Below are 12,264 nucleotides of genomic sequence, written 5' to 3'. Positions count from 1 at the left end.
CCCAAGCGCTTTTTCTTACTGTGAGTTTCTTTGTGTGAAGAAGGTGAATCGCCACCGTGAAAGCAATTTATATATAACAACACTGCCATTCGCCTGGTGGAAATCACTACTTGGAATTGGCTTACGAAGGAATTATAATTCTGAATCACTTGAGGTACTAATCAAGGGAATAATTCAGACAATGAAGCTTCCCAAGAATTACCAGTTAGAAGAAGGAAAAGAAGAGAGAAACGAGGAAATGAAAGAGGCCGGGGACTTGATTCTCCGACAGGGATGGAAGGGGAAGGTGGTGGTCGGCGTGTTTTTTCTTTTTTATTTTTTTTCTTTTATCTATTAATAATTTTTTAAAATAAAAATTAATTTGGTAACCGCCATGCCATCTAATTACCTGGTCAACAAGTCACTTTAGGTTCAATTGCTTGAATTTGTGTTGTTCTGGACCCGATTGTAGCTTTTTTGAGTTGGATGACTTAATTGCAGTTTGGCGTGTAGTTTGATGGCCTATTTGACCATTATTCCTATGTTTTTTTAATTTGTCAAATTTCAGTTTTTTTTTTCATTTTCTTCTTCTTCTTTTTTTCCTTCCACCTTCTCTCTCTTATGTGTATCATTAAAAATCGTGTAAAATTTCTAACTAGTATAGATGATCTAATGAGGATAAGAGTTTTTGTGATTGAGTGAGACAATGAATGTTGGGACCATAAAAAACTTGGGAATAAAAGCCTTAACTGACGTGGATGCTGCCACCAAACTAAAATCTAAATCAAAAGAGTTGAATCAATTTTAATATTAATTAATGTAATTGAATATACTTATAAAACGGTACAAATGTCTGATATTAAATTATCAATATTTAAAGATTTAGATATAATTAATTATCATAAAACATAAACGTGTGAGGTTTTTTTTTTTTTTTAAATTTTAATTTTTTTAAAATTTTCTATTACCAATAAACCTAATAATTTCAATGCACCATTTTTGTCAAAAAAAATTATTTATTTTTCTAAAAAAGTTCTAGATTCAATATAAAAGTTCACTTTCTTTTTTTTTTTAAATCATTGTACTTAAAAAGACTAAAACTTTTAATTTTTAAGTAAAGAATGAAATATGATTTAATTAAAATTTGTAAACACATGCTTTAAAAGTTAAAATTAAAGTCAATGACTTTGTGATTTAGTGACACGAAGTGTCTCTCCTAAATGGGAGTTCATGAGGTTAAAATTAAAATTTCAAACATTAAAAATGCAAAGTATCTAAAAAATTTGTGATGACAACATGAGTAGACCGGAATATGATATTTTGAATTTGTTTGTCTTTTTTAAGGAAAAAAAAAAGGTTCAATGGATCTTATCTTATGGTGTATTGAATTCAAATTTGAGTGAAATTAATAATGTTAAACAGGAGCCGAAAGCTGAAATCTGGGAATTTGGGTCCATGTGATATTCCAATTCTGAGCCTCCAAATTTTGCTGCCTCAACTTCATCTTACGTTGTTACTGTTTGTTTGTTTACTGGATCATCAGTGTGTGAAAACAAACCACACCACAACGTCAATGATATCCGCTCACCCGATGAAGACTTCCACCTCAGCTCGTTTACTTCTTTTTTTTAAAATTAATGTACACACAACTTCTTTTACCAATTTTTTTTAATGGAATAAGGTTCACATTGGCCACTAAATGTAATTTAAAAGTGCAATTAAGTCATTGAATTAAAAAGAAAAAAGTATAATTAAATAACTGAACACTCTAAATGTATGCAATTTTACCTGATAGCAGGTCATCATCTATTTCTTCAGGTTATAATTACATTTAATTTAATTTAATAATTATTTTAATGATTTTTTAAAAAGCCGTAGGGTCACCCCCTCCTTCCTCGACCTACCTTTGTCTCCGTTGGAGACGAAGACAAGGGGTCTTCATCTTCAACCAGAGACGAAGAGACTCTGACGAAGACAGCCTGCAAATTTTTTTTATAAATGCTTTTTATTAAAAAAATTAATAAAATAATTTTTAAATAAAATTAATTTAATTATAAGGTGAAATTGCATACATTTGAGATGTTCAGTGGCCTAATTACATTTTTTTTCAATGACTAATTTGAACTTTATTCCTTTTTTAATCAACAACTAACATATTAAAGTTTTCATGATTCTACAATACCAGGTCCACCATACGGGTATATGGATAATGGACTTTAGGCCATTAGATGCCCTTTCAGTATGTAGCTAGATTCATATGATGTTGAATAGTTAGGCTAAATTAGAGGACCATATAGGATAATAATAAGGGCGCCTAGATTGATATAGGACTCGTCGATAATTACAAGCAAGACAGTTAATATACTTAGACAACTATTGTGTTGTGTAAGATTGAGAAGGATGTATTGATGCTCGGAGGGAACAACTATTTATAAGTAGTGAGGTGGATGAACTTGTCAAAATTTTTAAGAAATTGAAACGCCTATAAATACTTACACGGTACGCTAGGTCATGTACAACAAAAGGCCCCACAGTCTATAGACGTGTCAATCAATGCCAATGCACCCCCTCAGAGTGGGGGCACATGGGCCTCGGGCAATGATGCAGGATCATGGGTAATCGTGTTCGGGAAAAGTTGTGTATGTCGCATGACCGTGCATGGGCAAGGCCACATCACTACTACCTCGCTTGCGGCCTTGCATGAGCATCGTGTGGGGTTGTCATATGGAAGCACTGCTTCCTTGGTCATTGCTTTGGCCTTTTGTTCCCTTATTTCATCTCGTCCTACTTTGATCCCAAAAGTACTTACATTCTAACATCTAAAACTTCAACTCATGTCTCACTATGATCCCATCTCCCATCCTTCAATCCCACTTCTTGAATATCCTTCCTGGCTCCTAAGGTTTAACCCTATAGTTTATGTCGACTAACCAACACTACCAGTTGGATTAAGCAAAAAACAATGCAACTTCGTTATTGTCTTAACTCGTGCAAAATCAAAACTCTTTTTTCAAGGTATTTATACGAGAGATGTTCAACCAAATGAGGTAAAAAAAATTCTCTAATAAATGTTACAATAGGAAAAAGAAAGTATTTGATTAAGGTAAGAATCTCCGTGACTCTAGATCATTAATGTCCTAAATTTATCACCTTCAAATACAAGTGGAATCTTTCCTTAGTCGCAACTCGACTTTACTTTAATATGTGCCACATCCATTGGTTTCTACAATAATAATTTCAAACAAAAAAAAAAATCACATCTAAAGCATTTTAAATATTTGTATGAAATTTGTAAAGAGAAAAAAATTATGAGCATTTTCATCGAGTGAGTATTGGATTTGGGAGATTAAATAAAATTTGATGACAAAAGAAGTATTTATTTCTATATACTACTTACAAATTACCCAAGAGTACAGTACAACAAGAACAACAACAAGAATGTAGATTACAAGATTGATGAAGGTGTGCAATGCAATGCAGATGGGTGGATTTGGGGGGAGAGTCACGCAATCGGTTAAAGTTACTCTGTGGTTAATGATGGTAGAACAAAAAACATTAAACTTGTTGGATTGTATTGTTAATTAAGGAAGGAAATGATTAATGTTGTTGTATGAGGAGTTGTGGTATTAGCTTGAGCAAAAAGGACAAGTCCTTGGGCGAGAATTGGGGGTTTTGCGGCTCTTCTTCTTCCTCGGAGTCGGAGGAGGAAGGTGGGTTCAACATGTGGGACACGGCCTGGGTAATTTCTTGGACAAAATCCACAATCACCCCATCCACACCCATCAAATGTTGGATGTAAACTGCCTCGGCCACGTTGTTTAATTTGCCGTATGTGAGGAGGGAGAGATTGGATTCTTTGATCTTGTTGACGGCGCCTGGGTTCATAAACACGCCCTTCACCTCCGACACAACCCCTTCTAGCCCGCCTTCCACGCACAACTTCATAGCTTCCTCCAACGAATTCCTCCGCACGTCGGAGTAAACCTCGGTGCCGCCATTGGTGAGGAAGAAAACCGGATACGCGCTCTGCAGTTTCTTCACCAGCAGGGCGGCGTCCGGTTGGAACGTGGAGAATAGGATCGGCCTGTCCTTGCCGTGATCAAACACCACTTGCAATATCCTCCGGAGGGGCCGGAGGAGCTGCTCTTCCTCGTAATCCAGGTAGTCGTCGAATTTCAACTCGATGTTGAATCCCAGGCTGGGGCTTACTTTCTCCAAGGCCTCTTGTAGGGTGCATAAGGCGTCGTCGCTTTCCACACTCCACCCAACAACCTTGCCGTCATTTGTTTTTCGCACCAGAGGTTTACCACCGCTCCCGCTCCCTTTTTGCGGACCGTAGCTCAGGAATTCAGCCAAGCTCAACTCCGTGATTCTCTTCTCCGATATCATATCCTAGATAGATAGATAGATAGATGCGGCATGTTTCATATCATATGTTCAATTTTACGTACGTAATCTCATGATTTTAAAATGCAGCAAAGCAATTAAGGCTTACGTTCTCTTGGGAAAGGATGAAATCATCGTGAAAAATGACAGGGCAGTCATCCTTGGTGACCTACAAACAAATGAAAAACGACAATTTCTTATCTGAACGTCAAAATCTAGAAAAAAATGTGGATGAATCCAATGCGGAGCGGAGAGAGAATTGATGAAGCAAAACCTAACCTGGACATCAAACTCGATGAAATCAGCCAAGTAATCAGCCGCGGCATTGAAAGAGAGGATGGAGTTCTCCTTGAAGGCATTCATTCTCCGATCCGTCGACTGCAATACATTCATTCCGTTCCCTCTGTGTCCGATCACCACAAATTTCGGTGGCCTCAAACCGCCGCCTCTCCGCATTTCCACCCCTGCCGGAATAATCAATTCAATCCATCGCCATTCACGCACGAATCAGAATCAAAATAGAGATCACAAATCGCACTCACCTTGAGGGAAGCGGGTGGAACAGAGAGAAGCATTCTCAGGGACCTGCCCTCCGACATTGGGAATGCCTATGCCGGCGATCTGGGCGGCCTTGAGAGCCATTATTTACTTGTAGTATTGCAGGAGGAGGAATGACCGGACACAGAGAGAAGAGACAGGCCTCGGGACGAAAGAACATAGGATGGGGGAATGCCGTTTAAATACCCGCTGGAAAACCGTTAACGGCCATTTTTGACGGAATATTCTCCCCCGTAAATTTCGTGCGACGCTTTCGGCCATGGATATTCCTCTGCGTTGATCCAGTGTACACGGCGTTTCTTTCCGTTAAACTCATGGTTTTCCTTTTTTTTTTTTTTTTTTTTTTCAAAAATACTAGTATTATTTTAAGTAAAATTGGCGGTAGGTGACACGGATCCACGTAGTGGATAGAATTGGAAAGGAAGTTGGGCATGACGACGCATGTCCACGTGGAAATGAGGAGGAGGAAGGTCAGTGCCCTTTTTAAATTCGATCATGGAACATGCGTATATCCACAATAATTTGCCTTACACACCACATTCCGTCATTCCTCATAATTATCATATTATTAATTACATTAACAGATCATATAAGCTCTTGAACGTACAATTGAGTCTTAGGCGTGTATTCAATTATAACTTTTGTAGATTTTTAAAATTTTTTAAAGTGATATATTTTAATATATTTTTATTACTTTCATAGAGTTATTCAAAACTTTGTAAGAATCTATAAAAGTTATTGAAATTTTAAATTGAATACATTCTTACAAACTTTCAATGATTTTGATTATTATTATTTATAATTGTCTTATAAAACATGTTATAACATATTATAAAATTCTTCTTATTATATTTTTTTTGAAATAAATTCTTCTTAATTGAATTATCGCCAGACTTTTAAAGGCTCCCTACAAGTTTGAATTGAATACCTCTAAACTTTTTATGTTTATAAAATTTTTTTAAAAACCTATGAAAGTCATGATTGAATGTACCCCTTAAATTTTAAAAAACTTCAAAGAATTTAGTTCTTTTTTTTTTTTAAATAATATCATTGGGCAAATTAACATGTTAGCAACCAAATTAGTGTTATGTTGTTTTAAAATGGTTTGGAATAATGTTCAAATTGGCTACTGGACGTAACTTGAAAGTGCAATTAGACCACTGAATAAAAAAATGCAATTAGGCCACTGAACCCTCCAAATGTATGCAATTTCACCTGATAGCAGGTTACCATCTATTTAATCATGTTACTTGCTTACATGGATGGTGAATTGACATTTTAAAAATAATTTTTAATAAAAAATTTAAAATAATTTTAAAAATTAAAATTAAAAACACACACACACCATAGTAAAGTAAAAGTTGTTTTGTGAAAGAAGTTGAGTTTCCGTAAATAATAATAATAATTATTATTATTATTATAAATTAATTAATTAAATTTGATTCATCCACGGGTTTCCTATCAAGGTGGCAAGAGTATTATTAAAGTGGGAGGAGATGGCCACAGGTGTATTTATTTAATTATTTCTTAATTTTTTTTAATTTTTTATTTTAATAGTTTATTATTAAAAATTATTTTAAAATGTCAATTTACCGTCGACGTAAGCAAGTAACCTGAAAAAATGCATGATAACATACTATCAGGTGAAATTACATACATGTAGAGTGTTTAATGGCTTAATTGCATTTTTTTTTGTTCAATGGCCTAATTGCACTTTCATGTTCCGTACAGTGGCCAATTTGAACCTTATTCCAAATGGTTTTTATGTTACTTGTTTTGCAATAATTTGATAATGATTTGATGTTTATTTTTTCATTCTAAAATCTAAAAAGTATAAACATTTTGTTAAATGGACACGGTCGTATAAAGATCAGGTTGTTTTCATTTTGATATGAAAACGAATCATTTGTCTAGCTTTTTATTGCCGAACAATGTTAACTAAGTTATCTTTGTCGTACAATATTCAACATTTTAAATCCTTGTGTTATATTTAAGGACATATTCACTTTGTTTCAATGTTTTTCATTTCTCTAGTTCTTCATTTTTTTTTTTAAAAAAAATAACATAATAATTTCATATCTATGTGATGAAGGCAGAAAAATAAAAGGATTATAGATTTATTACCTTGTCTTTGATTATAATTGAATATATTTTTGCAGATTCCTTAGACTTTGTTGCAATATATACATACAAGTTTTATTTGTCTGGAGGGACCGCAACGAGGGCAATTGTTAATTGTGAGGTATTAAAGTCCCGTTTCCCCCGTGTTTTTAATGATGCACGATAGTCAAGATTATCTCCTTACGTTAATTACTCCGCGTTTCAAGAACAAGTTGGAGGGTTGGATTCCCCTTGGAAACAACCAACCAACCAACCATATGCACAGCCAGACATGGGGGATTGGGATTGGGATTTGGGAGCAGAGTGAAGAGCAATTAATTAAATTACTGCCATTCACATTTCAATGCACCTACAATATTTCCATTCCAGAACAGACACCACCATCTGGGGGGAAAGAGACACAACACTATTGGACACAAATAAAATACAAAACCACTCACTCACTCACCCACAACACACTCCAAACTATGGCCTTCCCATTGCACAACAGCCAGATCAAATATCCTGACACCCATCAAATCGTGCACAACAATATTGTGAAAGGTTCAAAGGTCAGAGATCATACACCAAACCAAGCCAGCATTTTTGACATACTAAGGACACTCACTGTTTGTTAACATCAGTTGGCCTCATTGCACCACTGCTACTCCCACCCATCCGATTTGGTTCTCCCACTCTCGATGCCAATGCCAGAACTTCAGGTGACATTTCCCAGCTTCCGCTTTTCCTCCCCCAACTCGATCGCCTAGGATGATGATGCATTGCAGCACGATCACCTTCGTCCACTGTCGTTCTAATCTCTGGTGACATTTCACCTAATCCTCCACCTTCCTTCATGTTCACCCCATCATTGTCGCTTAGTTGACCTTCCTGATGGTCTGCCCCAACATCACCCCACACTGCTTTCCTGCCCATTTCTATGTCCTCCACAGCTTTGCCCATGTTTGGACTAACAAAACCCCCTGCTGCTGTATGTCGAGCTGGTAATGCAGGATCCCTAGGGACCTTTGCCCTGAAATCATTCTTGGATGGAGGAATGGAGGTACAGAATATCTCCATAAAATTTTCTATCACTCCTTTGTTGTAGGGGTTTGCTCGCCGATCATATCGATATCTGAAGTTTTCATAAGTAGTCTGCACAAAATTCAAACATATTCATGTTAAAGACCCAACTTTTTTTGAAAGGTGAAAAATAATCTATTCACAATCCCAACCCCCCATTAAATTAATACTTCAAGTTTTAAGAAATGATTTTTACCTGATTTGTGCTGATGAGGTATAAATGAAACGCAGTAAGACCACCAACAAACCACACTGAAATGAACGTGTAAGCTATTAGAACCATAGAAGCAGGGGTTTTAATCATTGCCTTCCATATTGTTGTCTCTTCAGCATCCATGATCCTTCTAATGTAGACCCAACAGAAACCAAACACATATATACAGAGAAGAGTCGTAGAGAACACAAACATGAAAAAGAACCGGTAGTTCCTCTGCAACCAAAAATTGTCAGATTTTAAGGATGCAAATTCACGGGGGGAAAGGACAGTTCTATTCCAGCTATTTGAAAGATAAAACAGTCAAACTACACTACATAAAGTCTGATTTGATATCAAGAGTAAGTGGTCAAAATTTTAGCATTACCAGCCCAATACACTGCCCAACCCAAGGGCAATGGTGGTCAAATCTTTCAACACAGTTGTTGCATATTGAACAATGAGAACAGCGAGGAGGTCTGTAGAGCATGCAGGTATCACAATATTTAACCTTCACAGTAATGCCATTAACCTCAACTTCTTTAATGCGAGGTAGGCGTAGCTGTGGGGTTTGTCCACCACCTTCGATGTTACCATCAAAGTCTTTTGGTTCTGGAGGGTGTGCATTTCGAGGAACTATTCCTGGATCTCTTCCAGAGGTTAGCAGGAGAAGTACCAAAACCTGAGTGATAGAATGTCACACAAGTTAGATGAAGTACGTAAAAGATGCAGATACAAGATTCCTCCTGGACAAATTCTGGTTGAGTAGAAAACCTAAAGACAGTCAACTGTCAAACATTTGGCACTTAGTCAACAAAGCAAAAATGTTGGTAAATTAAACACTCAGCTGGTACACTCACCAGACTAATTCCAGAAGATTGCAAAAAAAGCTAGATTAGACTGGACTTAAATTTAATCCCGCTTAGTTGGAGCAAGCTACATCGATTCTATTTCTGCCATTAGCATAGGATTATTTCAGAACCACCAATTCACAAGTTATACAAGGCCCCAGTTTGAAAAATATTGATCAAAGAATGTTCCCTGCAGTTGATATTTATTAAATTATATTAGAGGACTTGGACCTCAGCATCCGACACTAAGTGGTCTTGAACGTGGGCACACATCTCTCCAGAAATCAATCTGGTGTCCATCTTAAGTTACCATGTTATTCTCCTCAAGGTCAAGGATGCCAAAGCTAAATTGATGAGTTGTTCACCTGTTCTTCCACCTCAAGAAACCCATAAATCCCAGATATATTCATCTCTCATGACACGCACACAAGGCTTGGGGGTTATTTGTCAGGACCTGTCAACTAAAGTTTGGAAGCCATTGCCATGTTATTAATTTTTTAGCTGTCCTCAATCCTAGCCCTCCACTCTTTTCTGGTGTGCAGACTGTATTCTGACTGATTAACTGCCTACAACTTAATCCTGCAGCCTAGAATCAAATCCTTTCATGTATAGTATTGCATGATTTCTATCAACATAACCACAAAAATTGCTCACCAATACACAGCCTCAGAAAAATGATGCTAAATGAATTCCAAGTCCAATAGAACAAATAATGATCCTTTTAGGCCCTAAGAAAAGTTCAACTTCAGCAGCCATAAACATTGTGGTATGGTCAACATCAAATAAATCTTGATTAGAGGTCTCACAATTAAATTCAGGTTAAGGAATCTAGTTACAGGTTACACTCTTGAACTGGTTAATTTACTTGCAAGAATATCCTAAACGTGAATATCTTTCCAATGAACCATCTCAACGAATATCAAGGTCCTCAAAAGCCAAAGTCATAGACATCACGCCAAACCAATTCATAGCTAGTGTATGCTCTTGTATAAATGCACTGGACATGATCCCTTCACATTTTTACAGTTTTACCATTGCCTCCTTCCTTAAGGAGTTAAGGGAATGAATTGAGGAGAATTTAATCTCATTCTGTAACAAGAGATAGAAGACATCTGATCTATGATAGTTGTGTAGAAAAATCAACTTATGTCCTTGGAAAAAGATATGGTCCCTTTAACTTGTTTATCCTTTGTTGGTCAAAGACAGAGGGAAGAGTAAAGAATAATCATATCTTGTTCACCAGTAAGAAGAAATAGAAGGCATCTACACTAGAGGAGGGTAACAAAATAGAGTAACAATCAAGTTATACTCTAAGAAAAAAGGCCGCAGGGTAGCAAAATAGGGAATGCAATCCTCTAGCACTTGCTCACGGCTTTTGAAGGCAAGGAATGAAAGACAACAACTATGTTTTCTAGGCAACTTATCCTAAAAATATGTAGAAGAGAGACCACTTACATAAAATGTAAACACTATTGCCACAACCATAATTGAGATTCCCCAGTGATCTGGATAATCATCCGTTAGCTTTCTAGCAACAAAGACACAGAAGACTGCAACAGGGGCCACTATAAGGAATATGGTCAATGCTAATGATCTTGCATCTGGTCCAAATATAAACCTTCCCTGAAGAAAGAACTTCTGCAAAAAGAAAAGCAAGTAAAAAATCAGAAATTCAATAGAGCAAATGCCATAACCTGATACGAGCAATGGATTTAATGATAAATAGAGAAACAAAGCAGTGGGACAAACAGATTTTAGACTAAGTAGGACATCAAAAAAGACAATAATAGGAAACCAATTTGATGATTGATAACAAAAAGATCAACAATGCCAACTCAGATGGAGAATGGGCGTACCAAAAGCATCAAGATAACATTTTCTTTATCAAACTGCTACTCACCTTTTTTGCTGAGTTTAATATCTCAAAATAATAAGTACTACTTGAGTTGCAGGTCCATTAATTGAAGGCAGAAATTATACATATAATTGCCCAAAAGAAATCATTATCAACTAAACCTGCAATAATCCACTACCTGTAACTTAATTCGGCATTTTGTTCATTACTGTAATGCCTATACACAACCATCCTGCTCAAGTTTTTTTCTGTTTCCTTTAATTTTCTTATTATCCAAGTTGAGCATAGAAAATTTTTTCACCCTTTTTACACAAGACTCTATTTAACTTGAATATGCGGCATCAATTATTCTGCAGCAATAATAGAGTGCTCCCTAATAGCTCAAGATTCCAATTAAAAACTAGCATAAATGCAATAGATTTCTAGAAAAGATTACAAAACTGGTAAACAGGAACTAAAAAATCTTAGAGAAGAAAAACTGATCTTAGTGAGAGAAACTCACATTGCTGCCTTTCCATATCTGGTAAATCCGCAAATCGTCCGACCCATTCGTGGATCCAGATAACGGATCGGTCCTTTTTGGAGGTGGAACCACGTACATCTCTCAGTTCCTCGATGTTCACCCAAATCTCCGGCACAATAACTTGTAGTATAATACAATTACAAACCGTCTAGAGACGAGCACATACTCAGGAATAAATACGCAGAAGCAGGAAGTGGAATGAGTGTGTACAAGTCGTGGAACTTCTCGGTGGTACAGTTGTTGTGAACACAGATTCCGGCGAACTTCCGGCGATGGCGGCCCTTAGTGTGATAATTAGTCGACAAGCCACGAGGCGGAGACTGCGTTTGGGGGAGAAGCAAAGGGTTTTTAGTTGTGTGTGGCCTTTTCTTTATCGAGTACAGTGAGATTCGGTGTGGGAGTTGAAACTTTACAGAGTGCCTAAACTGACGTGGCAGTCCACTATTCGACTTTCCATCAAGATTGGTGTGGACCGGTCAGCTTTTGTCCAACCACGGATATGACCTGTCCATTTCTTCCTCGCCGTTAAAACCTTCCTTTTTACTATTATTATATTATTATTATTACAATTACAATTTTTTTTAGTACTATCGACCATGTTACACTGTAGTATTTTCTCAAACTCATTCCCATCATCCATGTGAGAGTGTTAGTCGAGACACCGAATACCACCTGACCAAAAGGTCTTTGGCATTACAATTACAATTTAATTAAATCAAATATTTAAAAAATCATA

At 36.6% G+C, this 12,264-nt stretch overlaps 2 protein-coding genes across 2 annotated transcripts; both read right to left on the bottom strand.

Annotated features, from left to right (window-relative positions):
* Window positions 1-3,325: 3,325 nt before the first annotated feature.
* On the bottom strand, window positions 3,326-5,079 carry LOC116023184 (glycerophosphodiester phosphodiesterase GDPD1, chloroplastic-like). Its single transcript, XM_031264163.1, has 4 exons — window positions 4,908-5,079; window positions 4,645-4,829; window positions 4,475-4,534; window positions 3,326-4,371 (listed from the first exon to the last, which is right to left on the bottom strand). The coding sequence occupies exons 1-4, from the start codon at window positions 5,005-5,007 to the stop codon at window positions 3,577-3,579; spliced, it is 1,140 nt and encodes a 379-aa protein (XP_031120023.1). The 5' UTR covers window positions 5,008-5,079; the 3' UTR covers window positions 3,326-3,576.
* A 2,269-nt stretch (window positions 5,080-7,348) lies between these two features.
* On the bottom strand, window positions 7,349-11,910 carry LOC116022456 (probable protein S-acyltransferase 7). The gene is made up of 5 exons (XM_031263181.1): window positions 11,508-11,910; window positions 10,606-10,788; window positions 8,688-8,981; window positions 8,303-8,536; window positions 7,349-8,178 (listed from the first exon to the last, which is right to left on the bottom strand). The coding sequence occupies exons 1-5, from the start codon at window positions 11,604-11,606 to the stop codon at window positions 7,648-7,650; spliced, it is 1,341 nt and encodes a 446-aa protein (XP_031119041.1). The 5' UTR covers window positions 11,607-11,910; the 3' UTR covers window positions 7,349-7,647.
* Window positions 11,911-12,264: the final 354 nt, after the last annotated feature.

Source organism: Ipomoea triloba, chromosome 6 (assembly GCF_003576645.1).
Source record: "Ipomoea triloba cultivar NCNSP0323 chromosome 6, ASM357664v1".
Taxonomy (NCBI): Eukaryota; Viridiplantae; Streptophyta; class Magnoliopsida; order Solanales; family Convolvulaceae; genus Ipomoea; species Ipomoea triloba.
This window is presented reverse-complemented; position numbering and strand designations above follow the sequence as displayed.